General features: G+C 48.1%; 1 protein-coding gene across 1 annotated transcript in view; it reads right to left on the reverse strand.

The window, feature by feature from the left end:
- Positions 1–9,318: 9,318 nt before the first annotated feature.
- The window catches only part of LOC118081047 (von Willebrand factor A domain-containing protein 7-like), a 31,573-nt gene continuing 12,897 nt past the window's right edge, over positions 9,319–27,994 (reverse strand). Inside the window, 9 exon segments of the mRNA XM_060270824.1 lie at positions 9,319–9,534; positions 11,609–11,728; positions 12,645–12,868; positions 14,123–14,204; positions 16,144–16,348; positions 17,406–17,540; positions 17,946–18,101; positions 25,473–25,688; positions 27,571–27,849. Coding sequence (XP_060126807.1) covers positions 11,620–11,728; positions 12,645–12,868; positions 14,123–14,204; positions 16,144–16,348; positions 17,406–17,540; positions 17,946–18,101; positions 25,473–25,688; positions 27,571–27,849 — 1,406 coding nt within the window. The 3' untranslated portion in view covers positions 9,319–9,534; positions 11,609–11,619.

Consider the following 27,994-nt stretch of genomic DNA (forward strand, 5'->3'; position numbering starts at 1 on the left):
TACTGGAGGCAAAACTGCTTTCAAAAGACTGCATATTGGCAGATGCGCAGATTAAAATGCTGACTTGTAGACTCATCAGGAAATGTGGAGAACTGAACTGAAAACGAGAAAATGAGAAATGTGAAGCATGAAAATGAGAAGCTAAATTTACGTTCCTGGGGTTGCGACCATGTTTGGCAGGTCACCTGTGATTTTCAAAAAGATGGTTGGCCTTCAATAAGAGCAGCATTTCCCAACATGGGGATGTGGTTCTGAGGGGGAAAACAACAACTCTACCTGCTAACCCGAAAGTAGAAGCCTTAGTAATAACCCTCACAGTTAGGAAAAGTGAATTTCATCCTATTTTAACTTCAACCTGCATCAGGTTCACTACTGTTGAAATAAATAGACCTGTCTTAACCATGTTCACGTTCAGTTTCTGTTAATTGGTTCTCATGGGAAACTTACAGATTCTTGCTTCATACAATTAACTCAAGGCAGTGTCAATTTACTCTTGGCAGAAAGCCACGGTCTGCCTGGCCTGGAAACTACTCTCTGATTGGTTAACGACGAGCACTGAACTCTGTCATCTAGGAATGCTAGCACAGTTGTTTCTTGTTGGGTGTTAGTAGGAGTGCTGCGTGTGGTTGGAGAGAGAGAGAGAGAGAGAGAGAGAGAGAGAGAGAGAGAGAGAGAGAGAGAGAGAGAGAGAGAGAGAGAGAGAGAGAGAGAGAATGATTTATTTTGCTTTGCTTTGTATGCAGAAACTCTGCTGGTTTTATTTTTTTTTAATAAATCCTGTAAATAGTTATTCTGCGTCTAGCCGACTAGTCATTTCCACCTCAACTAGCTTCTGCGCTGTGCAGGAATACTGCTACGTTTGGGCTAAAGCCACTAGAGCTGGGCCTGACACTTCAAAATTCTAAGAGTTCATTCATTTTTGTGGGTCTTCTCTGAGTAAAACTGAGTTGAATACTACCCAATCTTTTCAGAATAACCCCCAAGCCTTGGGAGGGAAAACCAACCACATTAAATACCGTAAGTGATAAATTGCTGCAATGGCACCCAAAAGCCCCCTGCTGCTTGACTGAGATTTCCCAAGCATGGCAATTTCAAGGTGCGCTGTTGCTAAATTGAACAGTGCAGCTTCTTTATGTAAAGTATATTCTGGTGAATCATTAAAAATGGAAAAGCATCGTAATGTTTGGTCTGGTTGAATTATGGGTTGTCTCATCACAATCCTGGTCTTGCATGAAGTCAGGGCGGGGTAGCAGAGCAAGGGAAGACACCCGAGACCACAACGCATACGTAGGCGAATGGCATACCTCAACGACTACGAATGCTAACCTTCCGGGCGCAACGGGAACTTAGAGGGGAGGGGTGTTATGTACTAACCTTGGATCCTTGAACAATAAGCAAGTAGGATCCTAGAATGCAACAACTGATTGGCTTGCAGGAGAAAACCAATCAGGCTCCAGGGGGGAAGCAGAATCAGCCAATCAGACGGGACTCATTGTGTAAATAATGTATATAAAAGCCTGAGGTTGGGGGGCGGCATTTTCATTCACTGTTTTACAAGCTGCAATAAAGAGCATGAAGTCACTACAGGACTCCGAGTATATTTCACTTATTTTCCTCTGCTCTTTCCAGGCATGGCCCATTATTTAAAGCTCCATGTCCAAGTGCCTCTGCCTTTTCTCTGGCGCTTTCCTCACGGAAACCCGTTCTTTAAAGCTCAATTTGAGCAAACATCAATCCATGGAAAACCTGAACTGACATTTGCTCTGATTCAGCTTTAAAGAGCGGGTTTTTGTGGGGAAAGATTGCCTGGAAAGAGTGGAGCAAAAGGTAAGGGTGGATAAGCCCCTAAAGTAAAGGCAGGTTGTGGCCGTGGCATGGGAGCAAAAAAGGTGAGACACTAAGAGGGGAAAAAATGGTGGTTTAAAACAATGGCAGATGTTTGAATAAAGCAGTGTTGGAGAAGAACTGGGAGGAAAAACCACAGTTTTAAGCAACAACAGAGATTTAAGCAAACTACTAGAGTCAAACCTCGGATCCCAAACGTCTCCGTCTTGGAACGTTTCCGTTCCCAAACACCCAAAACCCGAAAGTAAATGCTCCGGTTTTCTAGCGTTTTTTGAAAGCTGAACGTCCAACGCTGCTTCTGCTTGAGTACAGGAAGCTCCTGCTGCCAATTGGAAGCCACGTCTCGGTTGTCAAACATTTTGGAAGCTGAACGGGCTTCCAGAACGGATTATGTTTGACAACCGAGGTTGTCACTCTCCTGCCCTTTCATTGTTCCTCCCTTCTTGCTGTACTCAAACGTCTCTCTCTTCCTTTCCTCAGCTGCCTTGTGTGAGAGAGATGATGGATGCAGAGCCCTTAAATAGCCCACAGTACCTTCACGCAATGCATATTACTCCTGGTACTATGTATTGCCAATGGGATGCGGGTGGCGCTGTGGTCTAAACCACTATGCCTAGGGCTTGCCGATCAGAAGGTTGGCGGTTCGAATCCCCGCAACGGGGTGAGCTCCCTTTGCTCGGTCCCTGCTCCTGCCAACATAGCAGTTTGAAAGCACATCAAAGTGCAAGTAGATAAATAGGTACCACTCCAGAGGGAAGGGAAGGTAAACAGTGTTTCCGTGTGCTGCTCTGGTTCGCCAGAGGCGACTTAGTCATGCTGGCCACATGACCCAGAAGCTGTCTGCAGACAAACGCCGGCTCCCTCGGCCTATAGAGCGAGATGAGCACTGCAACCCCAGAGTCGTCCGTGACTGGACCTAACGGTCAGGGGTCCCTTTACCTTTACCTTACTATGTATTGCCTTCAACATGAAGTTCCAGATTCAATGCAGTCATTTAGAACAGGTATTTTATTAACAAGCAAACACCCATATATGTACAACATCCACCTGCCAAACTTAACCTTCTCTAAGCTGACCTGCTTGCTTGAGTCTGTTTGTCTCAAAGGCACAGTAGCGTTTATGATCGTGGTGTGTGTGTGTGCAAAGGGGTGGTGGTGGTTGCAGAATGGGAGGGGGGCAAGGATGGAAACGGGGGTAGTGTGTGTGCAAGGAAGAGCTGCAAAAAGCAAGGCAGAGAGGTGGGGGGAAAAGATAAAGGTGAAAATGGGGGGGGTACAAAGGGGGTTGCAAAAGGGAGGGAGTAGGGGGCCTGGGAGTGTTGTCAGTTTACTAGGCTGCTGCAGGGTGCGTCTGTCTGCAGTCTACAGCTAAAGTATCTGTGTTTCCGTTTTCATCACTGATCAGAACCTCTGCGTAAGGAGTACAGCAATTGGACCTAAAAAGGAGAACACAGATATAATTGTGTCAAGAACATATTACAGATGCAATAAACAAAATCTGCCCTTATTCCCTTATGGGGTACTCAAGAGCTCTTGTAGAGTCCTTTGTAGGTTCTCCATCAGTAGGAGAAAACAACAGAGGCCAGCCAGAGAATATTGAGAAGCAAAGCAGCTAGGAAGCCTGATCTTTATCGAACTGTTGCAACAGGGTGCTCCCCTCTCATGCAGGAGAAAAGAGGAGGACCCAGAACAAAGGTGTGCCCGCCCTTATATAGACATTTTGAAATTCCCTGCCCTGGAGCTCAAGACCACCCCTCCATACATCATACATGATTTTTAAAGCTAGGTAACTTCCCTGAGCTGTCAAGTCGAAAGGATACATTTATGTATAATAGTTGTAACATCTTACAACTTTAAAGATATGCCCCCCCCCCCGTAATTTCCATAACACAGAATACACCCACGATAAAACATTAGTTTGGAGCAGGGGCATCTGATTACTTTCATGATGACTTCTTTTGGTTTATTTATTTTTTACTGAACACTCTGTTCTTTCACTGGATTTTCATGTGAACCAGTCACAAGCTATTCTTACTGTTACCAGTGGGAATGGCTTCTATCCTGCAGAACCAGTTGGACACCCTTCTCTCTAGTCTTGGGTGGGAGGGAGTGAATGGGGGGGGAGAGGGAGTTTGAGTCCCCATTCTGTCCTCTGCCTAGACCATCACCATTTTTTTGGGGGGGGTTTGGACCCTTGTTTTTCAATCTACATCTGCAAATCTGCATTTAGCTTTAAAAGCACCCCCTCTCCCCAAAAAGCTTATTCAGTTTGCATGGGTTGGGAGGGAAATTTGTGATTGTGGGAGGAATGTGATAGCTGTATACACTCTGCGACTGTTTCTAGTGTGTGTTTATAGCAGGCATCCCCAAACTGCGGCCCTCCATATGTTTTGGCCTACAACTCCCATGATCCCTAGCTAAGAGGACCAGCGGTCGGGGAAGATGGGAATTGGAGTCCAAAACATCTGGAGGGCCGAAGTTTGGGGATGCCTGGTTTATAGCCTCTTCTCCTGCATGGAAGTGAATTGAGAGAAAGACAGAGAGGGAGAGAGAGATCCCTCTGTTTACTAGCATGGGGGCGGGGAAATAAGAGGTTGGAGCCCTGGAAACAACTGGAGGGAGAAAATCTCACCCCTCTCCCAATGAGCTTTGCGGATAACAGGACAATTCTTAATACAGTGGTACCTCGGGTTAAAAACACCTCAGGTTACAAACACTTCGGGTTACAGACTCCGCTAACCCAGAAGTAGTACCTCGAGTTGAGAACTTTACATAAGGATGAGAACAGAAATCGTGCGGCGGCAGTGTGGCGGCAGCAGGAGGCCCCATTAGCTAAAGTGGTACCTCAGGTTAAGAACTGGCCTCCGGAACGAATTACTGTAATTTCATAACCAGAGATACCACTGTATGCATCATTGCTGTTCAGTTTTTGCAAATTAAGCTCAAGAGGGCGATGTTGGACAGCTAGAGATCCGTTGCACTTCCTAGACATCTGACGACCTAAGGAAAAAACTGGGTATGTAGATTGTCTTCAGTGCTGATTTTGTTGCATTCACATATAATGGGAATCATGGCCAGTAGTTGTTCCTGTCATGGGTTGAAACTCTGGTAGCTTCCCATGAGAACAAACTGAGGCCGCTGGTTTGTTGTTTGCATCTGTCTGTCATGGGGACAACGGAAGAGTGTGCCTTCAGGGGTAAAGTCTATTATTATTATTATTATTATTATTATTATTATTATTATTATTCATTCATTGCTTTTTACAAAATATCCCAAAGCAACTTGGTAAAATGCAGAACAAGTTCTCCAAATGCTTAAAATCTGCAACAAAGAATAAACTCTGAGAATAATAAAAGTGAAAAAGAATGAATGGAATGAAGGCTCATCCACTCTTCTGTTTCTCCACAGAAAACCCGACTGACGTTTGTTCCGATTCAGCAGTAAAGAGTAGATTTTCCTGGGGGGAAGTGGGGGGATGGGACAGGACGAGAGAACAACCTCCCAGACTCGTGCCTAGAAATCATGGGGCAAGCCTTAAGTGTGGATGAGCCTTGAGTCACTCTCCACTAAAAAGCAAACACCAAATGAGGCCAGTTTCACACCACATCGTGCTTAAATTGAGATCCAAAAGCCTGTTTGTACCTGGCACCTAAAGGCTGGCAATGCTGGAGGCAGGTGACCTCTTCAGGGGAGGGCATTCCATTAGCAGGGAGTCAACACTTAAAAGGCCCTGTCTTTTCAGACACTGGCGCATAATTGGTTAAGGAGAGAACCTGATTATGGTCTGGAATGCTGGGACCTCAAATCCAGTTGTCTTCTGTCCCTGTTCCTCACCATCAGCCTTGGTAGTGTGAGGACCAGAGAATCAGTGCCTGGTCTCTAGGACCCTGCTCTAGGTGTGTGCTCTCTGACACTACATAAGCAGAAGAGCTTTTTCCACATAAAATGTTCTGCGAGTGGCAGGGCCGTTTTAAGCATATCTGGCACCCTGGTGCGAAGATCCCCGCCCGGCGCCCCCCCGCCCTGTTTCCCAGCGCGGCTGTCTGGCAGGCACAGCGTGGTGTCCCCCTGGCAGCCCAGCGCCCTGGCGTATTGCACCACCCAGCCTTGCCTTAGGGCCGGCCCTGGTAAGTGGCTTGCTTGGTTTTTTCTCTCTTCCTCTTCATTTGGGCGTTATCTGCGTAGGAAATAAATTGAAGGAATCCTCAGAGAACAGGGATGGGGCCTCCTCCTTCGATGCAAATTTGTAAAGGCTCGATAATCTAACATCAAAGTAAATCAGGATGAATGCTCCATGAACAGGTCATGAGGAGGAGCCCCGTGGACATACATACCGGTAGTGACAAATGACCTCTTTGCGGCCACCAGCCCCCCGTGGGTTGCAAGATAGTTGAGATCCCCCTGGAGTAGCGCGGACAGTGACAGCACTTTGAGCATCCTTAGCAGCAAAGCTCATGTACCAAAGGTGCTGAGAGCAGGTAGGTCTGTGCTGAATGCCGCCTGCACAAGGCATGGTAAAGTCTAGGAGGACATGGATTGGTGAGATCTGGTCTGTTTCCTGTTTGGGTGGAGAACATGCTGGTTGGTAAATACCAGTAGTACCTTGTTACAGGTACCGGTACCGTAGGTAGCCGTGCTGGTCTGACGTAGTCGAAAAAAAATAAAAAAAATCCTTCCAGTAGCACTTTAGAGACCAACTAAGTTTGTCATTGGTATGAGCTTTCGTGTGCATGCACACTTCTTGGTTTGCAAACGTTTTGGATTACAACCGTTTTGGATTACAACCACGCCAAACCCTGAAGTATATGTCCCTTTTTTGGATTACAACCCATTTTTTTGGGATTTCAACCAATTTTTTTTTGGAAGCCCCATTGGCGAAAGCGCTCCTTGGGTTACAACCTGTTTTGGTTTACAACTGGACCTCCGGAACCGATTATGGTTGTAAACCAAGGTATCATTGTATCCACCAGTAAATGCCACCATCAACTAGGCAGGTGCTTAATTTTATCCAGCATGATAGTCTCCAGATATTTTGGACTGCAGCTCCCATAACTCCTCACTATTGGCCATGCTGGCTGTGGCTGATGGGAATTGTAGACCACAACGTCAGAAGGGCACTACATTGGCTACCCTGAGCTGAAGACTCAGTCCATTTTCGTCCGTTTCACATGCTGTTCATTCATAAATCTGCCAAGCCCGATTTCCACACAAAGGATTTTCCAAACAACAATGAAAATTTGTGCTGAAATACATATATGTTCATCTACTGTATATTTTATCTCAATGCATTCATTTCTAAACATACCTCATCACCAAATATACATTAATCCACCTGCCCTGTGGAACGCCCTCCCAGCAGATGTCAAGGCAATAAGCAACTATTTTACTTTTAAAAGACAACTGAAGGCGGCCCTGTTTAGGGAAGTTTTTAATGTCTGGTGCTGTATTTTTTTTAATATTCAGTTGGAAGCTGCCCAGAGTGGCTGGGGTATAAAAAATAAATTTATTATTGTTGTTGTTGTTGTTGTTGTTATTATTATTATTATTATTATTATTATTATTATTATTATTATTATTATTATTTCTGAGCCAAGAATTGTGTGATAGAGTTCAGATAAACCAGCACCATGAACAGATAACGTTAAAAATAAACTGATGACACAGTGATTAATGAAGTGTTCCTTCAGTTGGTATTCAGTATATGGATATATTAACAGTGGCCATGAAAAATCAATGTGGAGGGAAAACTCACCAGGGCAGTTTCAGGAACGACCATGATGGGCAGTTTCAAGTAGTTTTGAGCTGCCGAGCTTTGAGCTGTGAACGTTGCAGTGCTGAAAGAACATCCAGTGATTATGAACTGTGTATATCCCGGGGGGCGGGGGGGGGAGGAGAGTATAGATGAGAAGGGACAGTCTAGCATCTACATTCCAGGGAACAGCTGAATGAAGCCCCTTGTGATCCACAGGTCAGTTTGGGAACCCCTGGTGTAGACAATATTCATCTAGATAAGGGTTGGAAAACCTTTTCTGGCTGGTGGGCCTTATCTCCCCACCCTGGTGGGCCAAATTGGACAGGTGGGTGGGGACTCCCACCTATCACTTGATGTAATTGTGCTGTTCAGACGGTGCTGTGCTTTGAAGCACCGATTGTTGGGACTTCAAAGTGCAGTGCAGGGCTGTTTGAAAGCCCTTTTGCAAACAGCCCCATGCTGCTGGTTTCCAGAGGTTCAAAATGATGTGCAGCCCTGCACTGGTCGTCGTACCTGTGGCTTTCAGAGATTCAAAGAACAGCACTGGGACAGACTATCAATAAAAAGGGCACGCTCTTTGCACTTGGTTTCAGGGAAGCTTATTTGCCTTGAGTGCTGTGTTCCCTTTTGGGAATCAGATGCCTGTGGCAAAAGTGGGCCAGGGGCAAAAATGTGAAGGTTAATTTCTACAGTAATTAGTTTCTACATGTGATTTTACCAGTGTGGTGCCAGTGTGGTGTAGTGGTTAAGAGCGGTAGACTCCTAATCTGGGGAACCGGGTTCGCGTCCCCACTCCTCCACATGCAGCTGCTGGGTGACCTTGGGCTAGTCACACTTCTCTGAAGTCTCTCAGCCCCACTCACCTCACAGAGTGTGTGTTGTGGGGGAGGAAGGGAAAGGAGAATGTTAGCCGCTTTGAGACTCCTTCGGGTAGTGATAAAGCGGGATATCAAATCCAAACTCCTCCTCCTCCTCCTCCTCCTCCTTCCTGGCAAGCCAGAGGCACTATTAGGGTTCAAGAGCACCATTTAACCTATCAAAAGCACTCGCAGGGCTAGAAAAGGCTATAGCTGGGCAGAGGGTGTGACTTGGGGAAAGGTCTTGAGGGTGGCCCTTCTGAGCTTGGGGTTCCACACCCCTATTCTCCAAAGCCGAGCTCTTCAAAGAATGGTTCTGTAATTTGGCAGAAGAAGGTGGATGTGGGTGATGCTGATTGGCTAGTGCTTCTGACATCAGCATGATACAGTGGTACCTCTACTTACAAATAACTCTACTTACGAATTTTTCTACTTACAAATGGAGCTCCATCCGCCATCTTGGATGCGGTTTAGATAGGATTTTTTTCTACTTACGAAATTTTAGATAGGGTTGCTTCGACTTATGAATTTTTTCTCCCAATGCATTCCTATGGGATTCGACTTACAATTTTTTTCGGCTTACAAATGTGTGTTCGGAACGCATTAAATTCGTAAGTAGAGGTACCACTGTATATATATGTGCACACAGGAATACCAGCCCTCAGTCCAAGAGACAAGCACATAGTGGAAAAATTAAATTTATGCAATTAAATTTATGCAATTAAAGTGCTCTGTTTCCCTAGCACAACAAACCCACTTTTAAAAGAGAGAGAGAGGAGGGAATGATATATGCTATGGGCCCAAAAATTCTGGCTCATCAAACTGATGGATGCTTTGTTAGTACAGACTGCAGACATGCCCATTATTCTTAACAGTGAGGGTAAACACAGGCACAAGTGCTTTCTGAAGTTTGTTTTATTTGGCTGCGAGTGTAATGGAGGCTGCCAATGTGGCTGGATCACCACTTGGCAGTTCAACATCTGGATAGTATCTCCTTCCCGATTCAAATGGCACCACAAAACCAGAAATGTGACTCTCCAAAGCTTATTGCCGTATGTGATAGTCATATAATGCGGTTAAGCTGTTAGGAGAAAGAAAGAGAAAATAAGAGATTCTGCATGAAAAGCATCAGGTATCTGTCAGTGTCCTCCCTCTCTTAAACCCCCAGATTTTAGGGGTGCCACATATCCCCTTTGCTTCTTTAGTAGTCCAAGCTTGTTCGGCAGGTCCAGCTTGAACTCTGACATAGAGAAGCAGCAATGGGAGAAGCTGCTTCTGTTGAATTTCTGCCAGTCAGCTGGGCACAGAGCTTCTGTCAAGGGAAAAATATAGCAACTCTGCTTATTCCCAGTCCTCCTGTTCCTCTGCAAACTCCTCATGCATTTGGAGTTACTCCCTCACTAGTTCCTTTTAATGTTTTAATATTATTATATTTATATATAGGGATTTGAACCCTAATTTCCCGTGTCATTGTTTAGCACAATCACCATTATACTACACTGCCTCTCTGCTGTTTAGCATTCAGCAGCAACTAGACCTGTAAATAAAATGCAATTTTAGACCTGCAATTGTATTTCAGATCACACTCCCCAAAAGCCCACTTCCAAGGGCTGGTTCTTAATATTATTTATTTATTTATTTATTTATTTATTAATTACACGCCCATCTGGCTGGGTTTCCCCCACCACTCTGGGCGGCTTCCAACAAATAGCAAAATACATTAAAATATCACAGATTAAAAACTTCCCTAAACAGGGCTGCCTTTAGGTGTTTTCTAAATGTCAGGTAGTTGTTTATCTCCTTGATATCCGATGGGAGGGCGTTCCACAGGGCGGGTGCCACTACCGAGAAGGCCCTCTGCCTGGTTCCCTGTAGCTTTGCTTCTCACAGTGAGGGAACTGCCAGAAGGCCCTCGGCGCTGGATCTCAGTGTCCGGGCTGAACGATGGGGGTGGAGACGCTCCTTCAGGTATACAGGACCGAGGCCGTTTAGGGCTTTAAAGGTCAGCACCAACACTTTGAATTGTGCTCGGAAACGTACTGGGAGCCAATGTAGGTCTCTTAGGACCGGTGTTATGTGGTCTCGGCGGCCGCTCCCCGTCACCAGTCTAGCTGCCGCATTCTGGATTAATTGCAGTTTCCGGGTCACCTTCAAAGGTAGCCCCACGTAGAGCACATTGCAGTAGTCCAAGCGGGAGATAACCAGAGCATGCACCACTCTGGCGAGACAGTCTGCGGGCAGGTAGGGTCTCAGCCTGCGTACCAGATGGAGCTGATAGACAGCCGCCCTGGACACAGAATTAACCTGTGGCTCCATGGACAGCTGTGAGTCCAAAATGACACCCAGGCTGCGCACCTGGTCCTTCAGGGGCACAGTGACCCCATTCAGGACCAGGGAGTCCCCCACACCTGCCCACCTCCTGTCCCCCACGAACAGTACTTCTGTCTTGTCAGGATTCAACCTCAATACATTATATATGTTCATTCAGAAGCAATTCCAATTCAGCAGAGCTCCCACTTTTCTTCGACTACCAGAAATTGCCCTTTCATCCCCCCCCCCCGAATAGTGCAACTGTTATTTTTAATATTTCTTTTTAAAAGGACCCATCTGGAACGGATTAATTCACTTTCCATTACTTTCAATGGGAAAGTTCGCTTCAGTTTATGAACGCTTCAGTTTAAGTACTCTGTGGACCGTCTGGAACAGATTAATCCACTTTCCATTACTTTCAATGGGAAAGTTTGCTTCAGTTTATGAACGCTTCAGTTTATGAACAGACTTCCGGAACCAATTGTGTTCATAAACCGAGGTACCAGTTCCCCCTAATAAAACGTATTTTTGAATGTTTTGCATGTATCTTTCCCCCATACACTTTCCCCTAATACATGCATTTCTGTCAACATTTTTTTGTTTGGAGAACTGTGCTGCAAAATTCAGGCACGTAGGAATCCCCATGGCTAACTGTGTTTCAGTTTTGTGTGCATTGTTTCGGAAAGTGTGAATTTAAAGGAAAGCCTTTAAATGCAAACTGATCTGAGTTCCTCCCTTATCCCTACAGTTACTGGAAGGGAACATTGCCCCAAACATTGGAGAGCTCCTGCTACTGCTCAGATGAAATTACTGCACTAGAAGGACCAATAGACAGTGTGTTATACCTGTTGTAGGTTTATGAGGCGGCGGCAGTATGGGATCGCCTGTAATCTACAGTTAAAGTGTTTGTGTTCCCGTTTTCATCGCTGATCAGGAATTCTGCAAAAGGAGAGCAGCAGTTCGACCTACAAAAGAAGACACAAGGCCCATAAACCAAAGATAGAATCATAGAATCATAGAGTTGGAAGAGACCACAAGGGCCATCCAGTCCAACCCCCTGCCAAGCAGGAGACACCATCAAAGCATTCCTGACATATGGCTGTCAAGCCTCTGCTTAAAGACCTCCAAAGAAGGAGACTCCACCACACTCCTTGGCAGCAAGTTCCACTGTCGAACAGCTCTTACTGTCAGGAAGTTCTTCCTAATGTTTAGGTAGAAGCTTCTTTCTTGCAGTTTGAATCCATTGCTCCGTGTCCGCTTCTCTGGAGCAGCAGAAAACAACCTTTCACCCTCCTCTGTATGACATCCTTTAATATATTTGAACCTTGGCTATCATATCACCCCTTAACCTTCTCTTCTCCAGGCTAAACATACCCAGCTCCCTAAGCCGTTCCGCATAAGGCATCGTTTCCAGGCCTTTGACCATTTTGGTTGCCCTCCTCTGGACACGTTCCAGCTTGTCAGTATCCTTCTTGAACTGTGATGCCCAGAACTGGACACAGTACTCCAGGTGAGGTCTGACCAGAGCAGAATACATTGGTAAAATATGACAGGAAGGGAAGCTCTGATGGGCGTGCGATTCAGAGGTCATAGAATCATAGCCTCTGCTTAAAGACCTCCAAAGAAGGAGACTCCACCACACTCCTTGGTAGCAAATTCCACTGCCGAACAGCTCTTACTGTCAGGAAGTTCTTTCTAATGACCTCATGATATGCAAAAAAACAACAACAAAAAACCCACCATCTATACAAATATTGTTAACATTAGTTGAAAAGCAAGCAAGCAGAGGTAAACAGGAATCTGCCTCCGCTGTGGGGCTCCATGGTCAATGGTCATTTCCTGCACCGTGCCGTCAGATTTCTAGAAACTGGATATACATACTGATAGTGACACATGACTTCCTTGCTGCCATCAGTCCCCCGTGGGCTGCAGGATAGACCAGAAGGATTTGCACTGATTTGGACGGTGACAGCGCTGTGATTATCCTTTGCAGAGAACCTCATTTTCCAAATGTACCGAGAGCAGGTAGGCTTGTGCTGGAATTTGCCTACACAAGGCATGTAAAGGTCTAGAAGCGCGTGGTTTGGTGGGATCTCATCTGTTTTCTGTTTGGATGGAGCACAGGTTGGTTAGGAAGAACCAAGAGGAGCCATCTGTAAAGACCACATTCTGCTAGGACATGGGTAGCCAACATGGTGCTCTCCAGATTTTTGGACTACAATACACACAACTCCTGACTACGTTGACAACCTTTGAACTGCAGATGGATCAATCAGTCTATTGCTTGTCTATGTCAGTTTCACGTGTGTTCATAAGTCCCATTTCCACATTAATGTGTGTATGAGTGTGTGCAAAAAAAAAATGCATGCAAATTTGTATTTCATAGAATCATAGAATTGGAAGAGATCACAAAGGCCATCCAGTCCAACCCCCTGCGCCAAGCAGGAAACAGCATCAAAGCATTCTTGACATATGCCTGTCAAGCCTCTGCTTAAAGACCTCCAAAGAAGGAGACTCCACCACACTCCTTGGCAGCAAATTCCACTGTCGAACAGCTCTTACTGTCAGGAAGTTCTTCCTAATGTTTAGGTGGAATCTTATTTCTTGTAGTTTGAATCCATTGCTCCGTTCCGCTTCTCTGGAGCAGCGGAAAACAACCTTTCTCCCTCCTCTATATGACATCCTTTAATATATTTGAACATGGCTATCATATCACCCCTTAACCTTCTCTTCTCCAGGCTAAACATACCCAGCTCCCTAAGCCGTTCCTCATAAGGCATTGTTTCCAGGCCTTTGACCATTTTGGTTGCCCTCTTCTGTTTGTGTGTGTGTGTGTGTGTGTGTGTGTGTGTGTGTGTATGTTTAAATACAAATTTGCATGCAGATTTTTATAAAACACACACACACACACACACACACACGGATTAAAAAGGAAGTATTTCTCAAACTGGGAGGCATTTAGGAATGTAAGAGAATTCTGACCATAATAGAAACGGGAGCGGAAACTGCAGATGTTCACTCATTTGTCCCATATCTGGAACAAAAATCAACGCAGCAAATAAGATTGTGTTTCCTTTGCATTTTAAACGAATGGGGGGGGGCGGAATAACATGACGACAACATAATTTACGTAACCTGCAAAATTAATTATGCAAATCATGTAAGCTACCGTACATAATTTCTCCACAGCAGACTGAGAGATAAATAACATACTTTGGGCCAGTGGAAGATGAAATGCAGTGGGAAGAAAAACAGCCGGGCGGAACAGAAAACCATCTCTTTTTACATTCTTAGGCAGCAGGCAATTCTTCACTGACTATCACATATTAGTGAATGATCAACGTGGTGTGAGAACTCACCGTATCATTTTCAGAAATGACAGTGATGGGCAGCCTCAGGTAGTTTTGAGTTGTGGAGCTCTTAGCTGTGAACGTTGCGGTGCTGAAAGAACATTAGGTAATGATGAGCAGAGTGTATTTTTTTGGGGGGGAGGCAGGGCAGGGTAAGGAGTATAGATCAGAAGGGGTAGCTCAGCACAGCTATCACCAATCTGGCAGCCTCCAGATATTTTGGACTACAGTGGTGCCTCGCAAGAAGAATTTAATTCGTTCTGCGAGTCAATTCATTTTGTGAAAAATTCGTCTTGCGAATCGCGGTTTCCCATAGGAATGCATTGAAATTTCTTTTTTTTGCCCATAGGAATGCATTAATTAAATTTCAATGCATTCCTATCGGAAACCGCGATTTGCAAGATGAATTTTTCGCAAAACGAATCCGTCTTGCGAGTCACCATCAGATCGTCTTGCAGGGCATTTCGTCTTGCGAGGTACCACTGTATAACTCTCCATGCTGGCTGGGGCTAATGGAGGTTGCAGCAGCCATAAACGTCTGGAGGGCAATTCCTTGCCAAGCGAATCAACCTGAAGGAGCGTCTCCACCCCCATCGTTCTGCCCGGACACTGAGGTCCAGTGCCGAGGGCCTTCTGGCAGTTGCCTCACTGCGAGAAGCCAAGTTACAAGGAACCAGGCAGAGGGCCTTCTCGGTAGTGGCACCCTCCCACCAGATGTCAAGGAGAAAAACAACTATCAGACTTTTAGAAGACATCTGAAGGCAGCCCTGTTTAGGGAAGCTTTTAATGTTTTATAGATTATTGTATTTTAATATTCTGTTGGAAGCTGCCCAGAGGGGCTGGGGAAACCCAGCCAGATGGGTGGGGTATAAAATAATAATAATAATAATAATAATAATAATAATAATAATAATAATAATAATAAGCAGCAGCACCAGCTCCCCCCCCCAACCAGGTAAGAGCCATAGCTCAGCAGCAGAGCATTCACTCTGCACGGGGAAAACCTGCAGTCCCATCCCTGGCATCTCCTGGCAGGGCTGGGAATATTTTGTGCCCGAAATCCAGGAGAGCCACCGTGGGTCAGGGTAGCCAATATTGACCTAGACTGGCCATTGGCCTGACGGTGTATGAGGCAGCTTCCTATGGCTCTAAAGTCCATCGATTGAAAAGCTGTATCTCAGCAATAGATAGGGTGCACCCCCTATCTACCTTGTTTTCCCTCTTTCTTCTTAGTGTCTTAACAAATGAAACTGATTTGCAAAAATGATACATGTAAAAATATGAGAGACACTGCACACACCTTTGTAATTCAAGAAATCTTTAATAAAAAAAACAAAAACCAAGGTGCGGCTTCCGATTGGCTGCAGGAACTTCCTGCACTCAAGCTGAAGCTGCGGCGGACGTTCGGCTTCCGAAAAACGTTCGCAAACCGGAACACTTACTTCCAGGTTTGTGGCATTCGGGAGCCGATTTCTTTGACAACTAAGCCGTTCAAGAACCAAGGTACCACCGTATTGAATTACAGCAGTGGTTTGAGGAAGGTCACAGCTCAGAGACAGGCAAACAGAAGAGTTGGGAGGTGTTGGGAGAAGGGGGGGGGGAGACAGAGATAGAATAGCCAGCTGACACGTTACAACTGGAGAGTGTTTCTGACCCCCCTTCTCCCAGAACACGGCGTTCATTGAGAGAGCAAAGGAGTCACAGTCAATTAGCCCCTGCCAGCCACCATAAGGGGAAGTGCTGTTGCTAGGAAGGGAGGGGGGAGGAACTCAGTTGGAGCAACGCCATTCCTTTGTCTCTCACTGTGATCATTGAATAAACTCTTTAGTAAGGACTCTTCCGTGTTTTTCTCTGCTTCTTGCTGCTATTGGGGGAGGGATAGAATTCCCTGAGGACTGACACCATCAAAGTTGCTCTGTCTTGAGACTACTGCTTCCCACCCACAGACCTCCCAAATGTTGGCACCTCGTCCATGGTCCCACTTCAACCTGCCACTCCTATTCCAGACCCTTACAGCAACGCTGTCCTACCTGGAAGTAAAGCTGCTGTTCTTCAAAGGCGCCGTGAAGGTTGCCCTGAGGACGACGCTCTCTCCCGGATTTAGGAAAGTTTCCATTGGTGCAAAGCTCTCCATGAAACCAAAGTCATCCCAGACTTTATAGGTGAAGGCGGCAGCTGTCCCTTCGTTCACCACCATGACAGAGACCTCCAGGCTTTCGCCAGGTGCCATTGTGCCTGGATAGATAGGAGAACATGGGCGGATACTGGCAGCTGGGTCCCAGCCCACTATACTTGAAGGAGCATCTCCACCCCAGCGTTCAGCCCGGAAGGAAGCATTGGTTGTCAAACCATTCTGTAGCTATGTGAGGGGGGGGAATAGGGGGCACCTAGCAACTCTCAGCACCCTGAGGGAGCATTCCCCGCCCCCATCGCTCTGCCCGGACACTGAGGTCCAGCTCCAAGGGCCTTCTGGCAGTTCCCTCCCTGAGAGAAGCGAGGTTACAGGGAACCAGGCAGAGGGCCTTCTCGGTAGTGGTGCCCGCCCTGTGGAATGCCCTCCCCTCAGATTTCAAGGAAATAAACAACTGACTTTTAGAAGACATCTGAAGGCAGCCCTGTTTAGGGAAGTTTTTAATGTTTGAAGTTTTATCGTGTTTTTAACATTCTTGTTGGTATTAAAGGGTTAAGTTATGCTAGTCGCTCTAAACACTGAGCAGCTGAGCAACATTAAACATCCGGCAATGTTCGACAGCCTGTATAAATAGTCAGTTCCTTGCATGTGCTCTCTCTCTTAGTAGCGTTTTTCTCTTAGGAGTGTTTCTTTTTCTCTTAGTTCCTGTAATTATGCCTCAAGCTTGTACGCTGAGGCAAAGCTTTGTTTAAAGCATGCCTGCCTTATCTCCAGGCTATATGTTTTGTAAATAAAGTCTTTTGAGTTTGCAACGTGCTCCAGAGTTCCTGCACTTACAACTCTTGCTGACTAATCCTTACCCTTTGCCGTTGTGCTAAAATGCTCTGCTGAAAAGGAAGATTTACGTCCAGAAGCGCGACTGGACCGGTAACTTTGTTTACTTAAACACAAGCTAATTAAAGCTTATGGACAATTCTGTTGGGGGCCGCCCAGAGTGGCAGGGGAAACCCAGCCAAATGGGCAGGGTATAATTAAATAAATTATTATTATTATTATTATCATCCTCATCATCTCACCGTTGGAGGTGGCTGCTAGTGGTAATGAGAGCTAATGCTCTACCTCCATTGCTGGAGGCAGCCTGCCTTTGAACACCACACTCACTGTTTTGGTCCGGCACGGGTAGAATCTGCACAGACTCGGTGCTGATGGGGTAGCTGCTGACTCGTGAAAAGGGCAGATTCTCTGGAGACAGGCCTTCCACACTCAGCAGCGTGGTCTAGAAGGTAGAGGAGAGAGAATTATTGTTAAATATCTTTTTAAACCGGGCAGGGGTACGATAGATGAATGGCAAATGAAGATGATGGACTTTATGGAACTCACGGAAATGACTGGGAGACTACGTGACCAGAAGGAAGAGACGGTGGAAGAAGATTGGAAAATGTTTAAAATATATTTGAAAAAATATTGTAATGTATAGAAAATTATTTCTCTTAGTGAAGATAATATAGGCTAAAGCGTTACAATTAAGATTTTGATGTAGAGTTAGTAAATGTAGAATTTAAATAAATGTTTAATAGATAAAGGAATAAATAAATCAATACTTGGTTATTAGATGATGGTGAATAAACTGCTAAAGATGTATTAATGAAAATAAGAAAGAAGGGAGTGAGGGAAGTCATTTGATGAGGTTAATGAAAATAAGGTTTATATAAGAAATGTTTGCATATGTTTTTGTTTTTAGATTTGTTTGTTTGATGGAGTCTATGGGGTTCCCCAATCCAGAAATAGGGATCAGGCGCTGGACCTGGGCACCTTTAGCCCCGCCCACCAGCCTCAGCGAGACAGTATAGTTGGAGCCTGGAACAAAGATGCAGGAAGTCAGAAGAGCGTCCTTGGAAATCCCCACTTGCGTGTGGAGACCTTTTAACCACACCCAAGAAATAAATTCAGACAAGACCATACCTGCCAAGTTCGGGACCTAAAGATCCGGGATCGGCAGCGCGCACATGACCGGAAGTTGCGTGACACAACTTCCGGTGGCGCTTCGCCCTTCTATGGGCACCAGAAAATGGCGGCGCCAGCGCCGGAAGTCGCTTCCGCGCATGACCGGAAACACGTAAAAGCGACTTCCGGCGCCGGCGCCGCCATTTTCTAATGCCCATAGAAGGGCAAATCGCCACCGGAAGTCGCGTCACGCAACTTCCGGTCATGCACGGAAGCGACTTCCGCCGCCGGCGCCGCCATTTTCTGGTGCCCATAGAAGGGCAAAGCGGCACCAGAAAAATGGCCGCCGGGCCAAAGCCGATTTAAGGGACAATACCGGGATTTTAACTTAAACGGGAGACCGCCGGGAAACGGTAAGAAAAAAAGGGGTTTTCCCGGCGGATACGGGATACTTGGCAGCTATGGACAAGACTCAAATTTTTGGTTTGGTTTTTGGCAGAATTTAGGCCACAACTTTATTGATTACAATCAAGTGAGTGGTTGCATAGGCTCGTTCGACTAGCTCCCTGAAACCTTGCAGGCAGCGCTAACCCTGGGCACCAACCATACGTCCTCCACCCAGATGAGTCCTGGCGACACACGACAGCATAGCAAGGTCAAGCGCAAACCCTAAATATAGGGAGAGGTGGGTGGGTGATCCGGTGCACTGAGCCCCAAAGAGGAAGCTCAGGGACACGCGCATCTGGATATATAGTGGTCCCTTGATCACTTTGACTGGCGTCCCACTAGCCCAATTGCTCCCAAGATCGAGGGACCACCAATAGGGCGTTGTGGCCGCTCCAATGCTCCCACCCACAACACAGGGTCTGGTTGCCAGGTCCCACCGCAACACGTGACCTCCTGTTAGGGAGGACCCGATCTATCAATTCAGTATCTCCATTGAGCGCATCCAGACCAAGGATCACTGAGAGATAGCACCAGGAAGAACATCATGGCAAAAGGGGACACCATCCTGCCCCCCCCATTCCCCATCCCTTTGAGCCTGCAAACAGGAAACCCGCAAACCTGGGGGAGAATAGGGGTGGACAGGTTAAACTACAGCTCAACGTAATGCAGATGAACACCCAAAAAATGAGTGCATGGGACATGGCAAACATGCTGCAAATGACAGGTGTGGGAGTGCCCTTAACAGGCATGCCAGATCCCCCCTGAAGTTGTTAAGGAGGGTGGGTGGGCCCCCTCAATATTGAGCAGTAACATTGTGCATACTTAGGGTTGCCATATTTCAACTTTGGGCCGATGTTATTGAGCTGGTTTTGCAAAATCTCTCTCTCCAAATGAAGTTTTTGAGGAAAATGGGGGGGGGGTGGGGGATAAACACTTTCGACATGGGTTGCCATTGGACCTGCCATATTATTGCCATATTCCAAAAGGCAAAAATCGAGACACAAAAGCTGTTGAGCTTTCGTTGCCCAAATTGTTGAGCTTTTGAGCTATTTTTAATGAAAATCGCCAAAGTCTACACTATTGACCCGAGCTGCCAGACGTCCGGATTTTCCCGGACATTTCAGCAATTTGCACCTGGACGCTGTTTACGAGGGCTGTATCCTGGACGTATGGAAGCCCTAGGCATGCTACATCGGCACATTGCGCGACATCGGAACCCCTCTGTTATGTACTGAGCTGAATCCTAGAACAATAGGATTCAGAATCAGCGGGAGCTACCCAATCCAACTCCAGGTGGAAGTGAATCCGCAACCTGATTGGCCTGCTGGAGCAGCCAATCAGGCGGCTGGCAGAAGTGAATCTGCTACCTGATTGGCCTGTAGGAGCAGCCAATCAGGCTGCAGGCAAAAGTCAATCCACAATATAATTGGCCCACAGGTGTAGCCCTGAAGTAGCCAATCACGCAAGGCCCATTGTGTAAATAATGTATATAAGCAGATGGTTTTGGGAAAAGAGCCATTCGTCTTCTCTTCTCCTCCTTGATGACTATGAGCTGAATAAAGAGCATGAAATTCACTCTTGACTCCGAGTATATTTCACTGGCGACGAGGATGGGATCCTGCTGAGCTGACCGCCACCACGCACTGCACCGCAGCACCGCCACCTGCTGCACCGCTGCATCGCACCGTGCATCCAGGCTTCAGCTCCAGGACCCAAGGAACCCAGAATGGCAACCGACAGCAGCTTCTCGCCATTCAAACCAGCATCAGGAGACTGGGAAGGGTACGCCGCCCGTTTCAACTTCCTCCTGCAAGCGAAAGAAGTCACCAACGATGCCATGAAGAGGGCGACATTCTTCAGCGTCTGTGGAGAGGAGACGTTTGAAATCGCCCGGGCTCTCCTTGCACCTAGAGATGTCGCTACCGTCTCTTACAAAACAATAATGGAACGGCTGAAGGAGCACTTCTCACCACAGCCCTCGGTGGTAGCTTGCCGAAATGCCTTCTACGCAAAACGGCAAGCCCCGGGGGAAACCATAACTGGGTTTGTGACCTCCCTCCGCCAAGCCGCCCGGTTATGCAACTTCTCAGAATTGGAGAACATGCTTCGTGACCGCCTCGTCGGTGGCCTGAGGGACGAGATGTTGCAACGACGCCTCTACGCCAAAAAAGACCTCACGTTCCAGATTGCTCTGGAGGAAGCCCTGGCAACCGAAGCCGCCGAGAGGTCAACGCAAGAGGCACGACCGGCCCCGCCATCCCAACCGAGGGTCTACCACGAAGACCTCACCGACGAATCCGAATCTGACAGGGAGGAAGTACACCGAGTACAGCGGCGCACTCAAGCAGCACACATACCACAGCAGCCTCGACGAGAAGGAGGGAACTGTGCAAGCTGCGGGGAGAACCACGAGAGGAGGACCTGTCGTTTCCGTAACGCAGAGTGCAGGCAGTGCAGAAAATTGGGACACATCGCCCGGGTGTGTCGGGCTCGACTCACCCGTCGACAAGCATCAGATGACCGACCCAGGAGCCCCAGGTCACACGGCACCATGCACCAAGGCAACTCGACGGAGATCACGGACTACCAGGTATTCCAGTTGCCCCATCCCAGCACAGAGAAAATTTATATAGAGGTACAGATAGAGGGAGCCCCATGCCGCATGGAGCTGGACACGGGTTCAACTCTATCCATAATCTCGGCCCGAACATTAAGGGAACTGTGCCCTAATGGGGGTCCCAAACTAAGGCCGGCCCCATTCACCCTCCGGGACTTCCAGAAACGTAAGGTCCCTACTATGGGGGTGGGGACCTTCAGGGTGCAATATCGAGGGCGAAAGCAACAATTGGACTTGCTGGTAGTTAAGGGCCCCTACGTTAGCTTACTGGGACTGGCATGGTTTGGACCTCTGGGGCTAGCCGTTACCGGGGTGAACCGCACTAGCTTACAAGTGGACGTGGACGCCATATGCAAAGAGTTTCCAGGGGTTTTTGATGGGGCATTGGGACGATATACAGGACCCCCCATTGCCCTACAGCTAGACCCCGCTGTACGACCCATCAGGCACAAGGCCCGCCGGGTCCCGTTTGCCCTGAAACCCCGCATAGACGAGGAATTGGACCGGCTCGTGGAGCAAGGAGTGCTGGAGCCGGTGCCCAACGCCCCCTGGGAAACTCCAATTGTCACACCCGTCAAGCCTAACGGTTCGGTCCGCATCTGTGCAGACTACAAATGCACCATAAACAAGGCTCTCACGGCCCATGCATACCCAGTGCCAGTGGTCAGCCATGTCCTCGCCACCCTGGCTGGGTCAAAAATCTTTGGCAAACTGGACTTGGCCCAAGCGTATCAACAGTTGCCTGTGGACGAAGCCACAGCAGAGGCTCAGACGATTGTGACGCACAGAGGGGCATTCAGAGTAAAGCGGCTGCAATTTGGCGTTAGCGTGGCACCAGGCATATTCCAGAATCTAATGGACTCTCTCCTTAAAGGGATTCCTGGTGTCACCCCCTTCTTCGATGATGTACTGATCGCCGGGCCCACACCAGAGGAATTTGAGGACCGCCTCCGCTCCGTCCTGCACCGTTTCCAGACGGCGGGCCTCAAGGTGAAGCGGGAAAAGTGTTTACTGGGAGTGCCGCAGGTGGACTTTCTGGGATTTAAGGTGGACGCAGAAGGGGTCCATCCAACCGGTGACAAGGTACGGGCCATTTGTGAGGCCCCAGCGCCCAAGAGCAAGCCCGAACTTCAGTCATTCTTGGGACTATTGAACTTTTACCATGCCTTCCTTCCCCATAAGGCAGCGGTAGCGGAGCCCCTACACAGACTCCTAGATAAAAGGGCCCCTTGGGTGTGGGGCCAGCGACAAAGGGCCGCATTCCAGGCAGTCAAGGACTTGCTCGTCTCGAACTCGGTCTTAGCACACTTCGACGAGAGGCTGCCAGTGGTGCTGGCATGCGACGCCTCTCCCTATGGCATCGGCGCTGTCCTGGGACACCAACTCCCGGATGGAAGAGAGGTGCCGGTGGCATACTTCTCCCAGACGCTTGCTGCAGCCGAACGAAACTACTCACAGATTGACAAGGAGGGTCTGGCAATCGTGAAGGGCGTAAAAAAATTCCATGATTTCTTGTACGGGCGGCCCTTTACCATAGTGACTGACCACAAGCCGTTGCTTGGCCTGTTTGCCCCTGAGAAGCAGACCCCCCAAGTGTTGTCTCCACGTGTCCTCAGGTGGTCAATTTTCCTTGCCGGCTACCAGTATGCACTAATCCACCGCCCTGGGAAGGCGATGGGCCACGCAGACGCCCTCAGCAGGCTACCACTACCAGAAACAGGCCCCGACCCAGCGCCTGCGCAAGAGGTTATGACCCTGGAGCTGCTTCCCGACCGACCCATTCAGGCACAAGAAGTTGCGCACCATTCCACAAAAGATAGGGTCATCTCCCAGGTCCTGGACTGGGTGTGGCGAGGATGGCCCAGCAGCAGCCCCGGGCCAGAATTCGCTGGCTACACAAACCGCAAACATGAACTGTCGGCCCACAAGGGGTGCCTGTTATGGGGAAGCAGGGTTGTTGTTCCCCAGCCCCTCCGCAAAAGGGTCCTCACAGCCCTACACGAGACACACCCAGGGGTAGTGAGGATGAAGGCCCTTGCCAGGAGTTATGTGTGGTGGCCGGGGATTGACAGAGAGATAGAGGCCTGGGTCCAACACTGCCAGACCTGCCAAGAATCCCGCCCGGATCCCCCAAGGGCCCCAGTCCAGCCCTGGGAGTCCGCCCGACATCCATGGTCACGCTTGCACGTGGACTTCGCTGGCCCCTTCCAGGGAAAAACATTCTTCATAGTGGTGGATTCCTACACCAAATTGCTGGAGGTCGCACTGGTACCATCCACTTCTACGGCGGCAGCCATCCGGGTACTACGTAAGCTGTTTGCGACCCACGGGCTCCCTGACACCCTCGTCTCGGACAATGGAACCGCATTCACGTCAGAGGAGTTCCAGACCTTCACAGCGCAGAACGCCATCCGCCACATCCGCTCAGCACCATTCCACCCTGCCACCAATGGCCAAGCGGAGCGCATGGTGCGGACCACCAAGGACAGCCTCCGCCGCATGACACAAGGGGACTGGGAATACCGCCTTGCTGCATTTCTTCTAGCACAGCACAGCACCCCAAGCACAACGACGGGCCGGAGCCCAGCTGAATTACTAATGGGCCGGCGCCTGGCAACTAGACTGGACCGACTTCACCCCGACAGAGCTCAGGATGAGGTAGTGGTGGGGAAAGGCAGGAACCCCCGGACATTTGTGGCCCAGGACCCAGTGTATGCAAAGAATTTTGGGGCAGGCCCAGCATGGGTACCCACCACAGTCACCAAGGTGACCGGTCCCGTGTCGTACGAGGTACTAACGGAAGGGGGGCAATGTTGGCGCCGCCACTGCGACCAGATACGGCGACGATTCCCAGGAGGAACCCGGGAGGAGAGCGGGACAGAGGGGTCCCAAGGGGACAGCAGGGCAGTGAGGCCTGTAGAGCGAGAGGGGTGGGCAGAGGAAGCAGAAGCAGTAGGCACAGAGGGGCGCCCCGAGGCTGGAAGGACACCGGAACCAGAGCTACAACCTAGTGGTTCAGTGGCGCCAGACCAGACAGCCCCGGCACAGCCAGCAGCCTCGGAACACGAGCCAGAACCAGAACCCCTGACCAAGGAACACCCCAGGCCACAACGCACACGGAGGCGGCCAGCAGACCTTGGGGACTACGAATGCAACTTCCCGGGCAGGACTGGAACTTAGAGGGGAGGGGTGTTATGTACTGAGCTGAATCCTAGAACAATAGGATTCAGAATCAGCGGGAGCTACCCAATCCAACTCCAGGTGGAAGTGAATCCGCAACCTGATTGGCCTGCTGGAGCAGCCAATCAGGCGGCTGGCAGAAGTGAATCTGCTACCTGATTGGCCTGTAGGAGCAGCCAATCAGGCTGCAGGCAAAAGTCAATCCACAATATAATTGGCCCACAGGTGTAGCCCTGAAGTAGCCAATCACGCAAGGCCCATTGTGTAAATAATGTATATAAGCAGATGGTTTTGGGAAAAGAGCCATTCGTCTTCTCTTCTCCTCCTTGATGACTATGAGCTGAATAAAGAGCATGAAATTCACTCTTGACTCCGAGTATATTTCACCCTCAATAGTGGGGGAAGCCAGAGCCTCTGGCCCTTACTAACTGTACAACTTTTTAGGTGCTTTGATCGCTGAAGAATTGATACTTTTGAATTATGGTGCTGGAGGAGGCTGCAAGAAGATCAAACCTATCCATTCTGAAGGAAATCAGGCCTGAGTGCTCACTGGAAGGACAGATCCTGAAGCGGAGGCTCCAATACTTTGGCCACCTCATGAGAAGAGAAGACTCCCTGGAAAAGACCCTGATGTTGGGAAAGATGGAGGGCACAAGGAGAAGGGGACGACAAAGGACGAGATGGTTGGACAGTGTTCTCGAAGCTACCAACATGAGTCTGACCAAACTGCGGGTGGCAGTGGAAGACGAGTGCTTGCCGTGCTCTGGTCCATGGGGTCATGAAGAGTCGGACATGACTAAACGACTAAACAACAACAAGCCTTAAACAACCTAGGAGTGTGGTGGAGTCTCCTTCTTTGGAGGTCTTTAAGCAGAGGCTTGACAGCCATATGTCAAGAATGCTTTGATGGTGTTTCCTGCTTGGCAGGGGGTTGGACTGGATGGCCCTTGTGGTCTCTTCCAACTCTATGATTCTATGATTCTAACCACATCAGATAATCCTACTCTCAGTATGGCTGCTTCAAATCCCCCCAAACCTACCTTTCACAGGTTTTCCCTGGACCGGAAGCACATACTCTTTCTGCTTCTGCATAATCTGGTAGGATATGTCTAGCAAGCTCTTGCCTCCGATTTCCACCTCGTAGGAGCCGCTGGGAGACACAGTCACGGTCCACAAGCCCCGCTCAGGGATGGGGGAAACCTTCACAATCTTATGGCTGGCTGTGTTGATCACTGTGTGAGTGGACGGCGAAACACCTGCCACAGGATGACACAAAGACAGGCAAGATCGCAGGAGGGGCAGAGCAAGGGTAGGGAATGTCAGGCCCAGTGGACAAATGTGCAGTCCTCCCTGTCTGCCCCTCTCCCCAGTCAATCCCCTCTCTTCTGGCCACACCCTTTACTGCCCTTGCTTCACACCCTCAATAAATGCAAGTTATCCAAGCACTGTCGAAGACTATGTATATTTGACTGGGAGATGTGCACATTCTCCATGAGGCCTGGTGAATGTGCACCATAGCCGGTTGTTATACACATTAACCGCTCAACATTCCCCTTAACATACATTTGTTGTATAACGCTTTGGGGTCCCCCCATGAAACTGAGAAAATATAATTAATTAATTAATCAATCATCATTAATAATATTAATTAATAATAAAGAAAATCCTGCAACAAACAAACATGAGTTCTTTAAAAATAAATACAGTACAGTGCTATGTTCTCCTCCTCTCTCTCCTTCCTTGTTTTAAACAAAATAATAATAATAAAACATTTTTCAGGCTTCCCTTAAATCCAAAGAGCCAGTTTGATTTAAAGATCCCAGTATGATTTGGTGGCTGGAGTGGCTAAAGTGTCAGACTTGCACCGGAGGCACCCAGGTTCAAAGACCCATTTGTGCACCTAGGTATTCCCTTTCTCAATGTCACAGGTTGTCGCTGGGGGCTGGGGCAGCTGCTGTCTGGTGGGACCACCGCCAGCCCCAAGACTGCATGTAGCTATCTGGCAGCAGGCTTCCTAGGCATGGGTAGGAAACCTCAGGTTCAGTGGCCACATGCCCCTCCCATCTCCCCAGACCACACACCCCTCCCCAGCCACATCCCCCTACAGGCTCTGCTCCAGACCCTCCAAGTGTCCCTATTTTCCAGGGACAGTCCTAGATTTACAGGTTTCTGATTTGATCCCAGAATGTCCCGCTTTTCCTTAGGACGTCCCTATTTTCATCGGAGAAATATTGGAGGGTATGGAGTTATGTGAATCCCCGAGCCAATGAGATAAGTAACTATACAACCTTTAGAAGGCATCTGAAGGCAACCAGGGAACCAGGCAGAGGGCCTTCTCGGTAGTGTCACCCGCCCTGTGGAACGCCCTCCCTTCAGATGTCAAGGAAATAAACAACTATCTGACTTTTAGAAGACATCTGAAGGCAGCCCTGTTTAGGGAAGTTTTTAATGTTTGATGTTTTATGGCTTTTTAATTATTGTTATTGGTGTTCTGTTGGGAGCCGCCCAGAGTGGCTGGGATATGAATAAATAATAATAATAATAATAATAATAATCATCATCATCATCATCATCATCATTATCATTATTATTATCATTATTATTAACCTTCTATAAGGAAGTTTTTATAAAAAAAATGATTAATGTTTTGTTATGTTTTTATATATGTTGGAGGCTGCCCAGAGTGGCTGGGGTAAATCCAGTCATATGGGCGGGGTATAAATAAGAAAATTATTATTACGGAATAAGACGTCCCTATTTTCATCAGAGATTTGCTGGAGGGTATGCCTTCCTGGTGTATTTCCCCGCCCTTGCTTAAATGTTCTTGAACTCTGATCATGCTCCTTGTTTCCCTGGATGGTTGACAGAGAGCTAGGCCTGTGAATGTGTGTAGAAGCTCTCCTCCTGCACAAAGGTAACATTTACTGCCATCGCTCTCCTCTGGCTTTGCCTGTCGCTAACGTGGGGTCCCTGGACGTTAGCCCAAAAGGAAATGCAGCACTCAGGCCGAAAAGTGTCCACCATTATTTGTGTAGAGGATGAGACGGCAAACCGCACAAGACTCTGCCCACAACTTTCATTTCCCCCACTATACTTTTGCAGGAAAGCTCTCTGCTTCATTCTCTGAACAAGCTGTACCTGAAGGTTGCCTCACGGCAATGGTGAAATCCAAAGAGTGTAAGCTCTTAACAGAGATAGTTATGTCTGTGAGGGTCTCATCCACAGGGAAAGAGAGCTGAGACCCATCCAATTGCTTATGGGCCACCGTAACAGGGGCGGCATTCAGAGACAACTCCATAATGCCCAAGACCTGGTCGAGTTCGCCTTTGGTGGTCATGACATAGAAGCCTCCGGAATAAGTAGCTAGTTCTTCATAGATGTTAGCATAACTTTTCCCAGAAGCCTCTTCGGCAGCACCTGTGGAGAGAAAGGATGGGTTTTGTCTTGAAACCTGGCCTCCTCTTCTTCTGTGTTCACAGGAGGAAAGGCAAACCACAGTGGGTGTTTTGGCAGCAGTTGAATGTTCACCTGTCTAATGCCAGTGTACTAGAAAAAGCAAAGA

This window comes from Zootoca vivipara, chromosome 2 (assembly GCF_963506605.1).
Source record: "Zootoca vivipara chromosome 2, rZooViv1.1, whole genome shotgun sequence".
Taxonomy (NCBI): domain Eukaryota; kingdom Metazoa; phylum Chordata; class Lepidosauria; order Squamata; family Lacertidae; genus Zootoca; species Zootoca vivipara.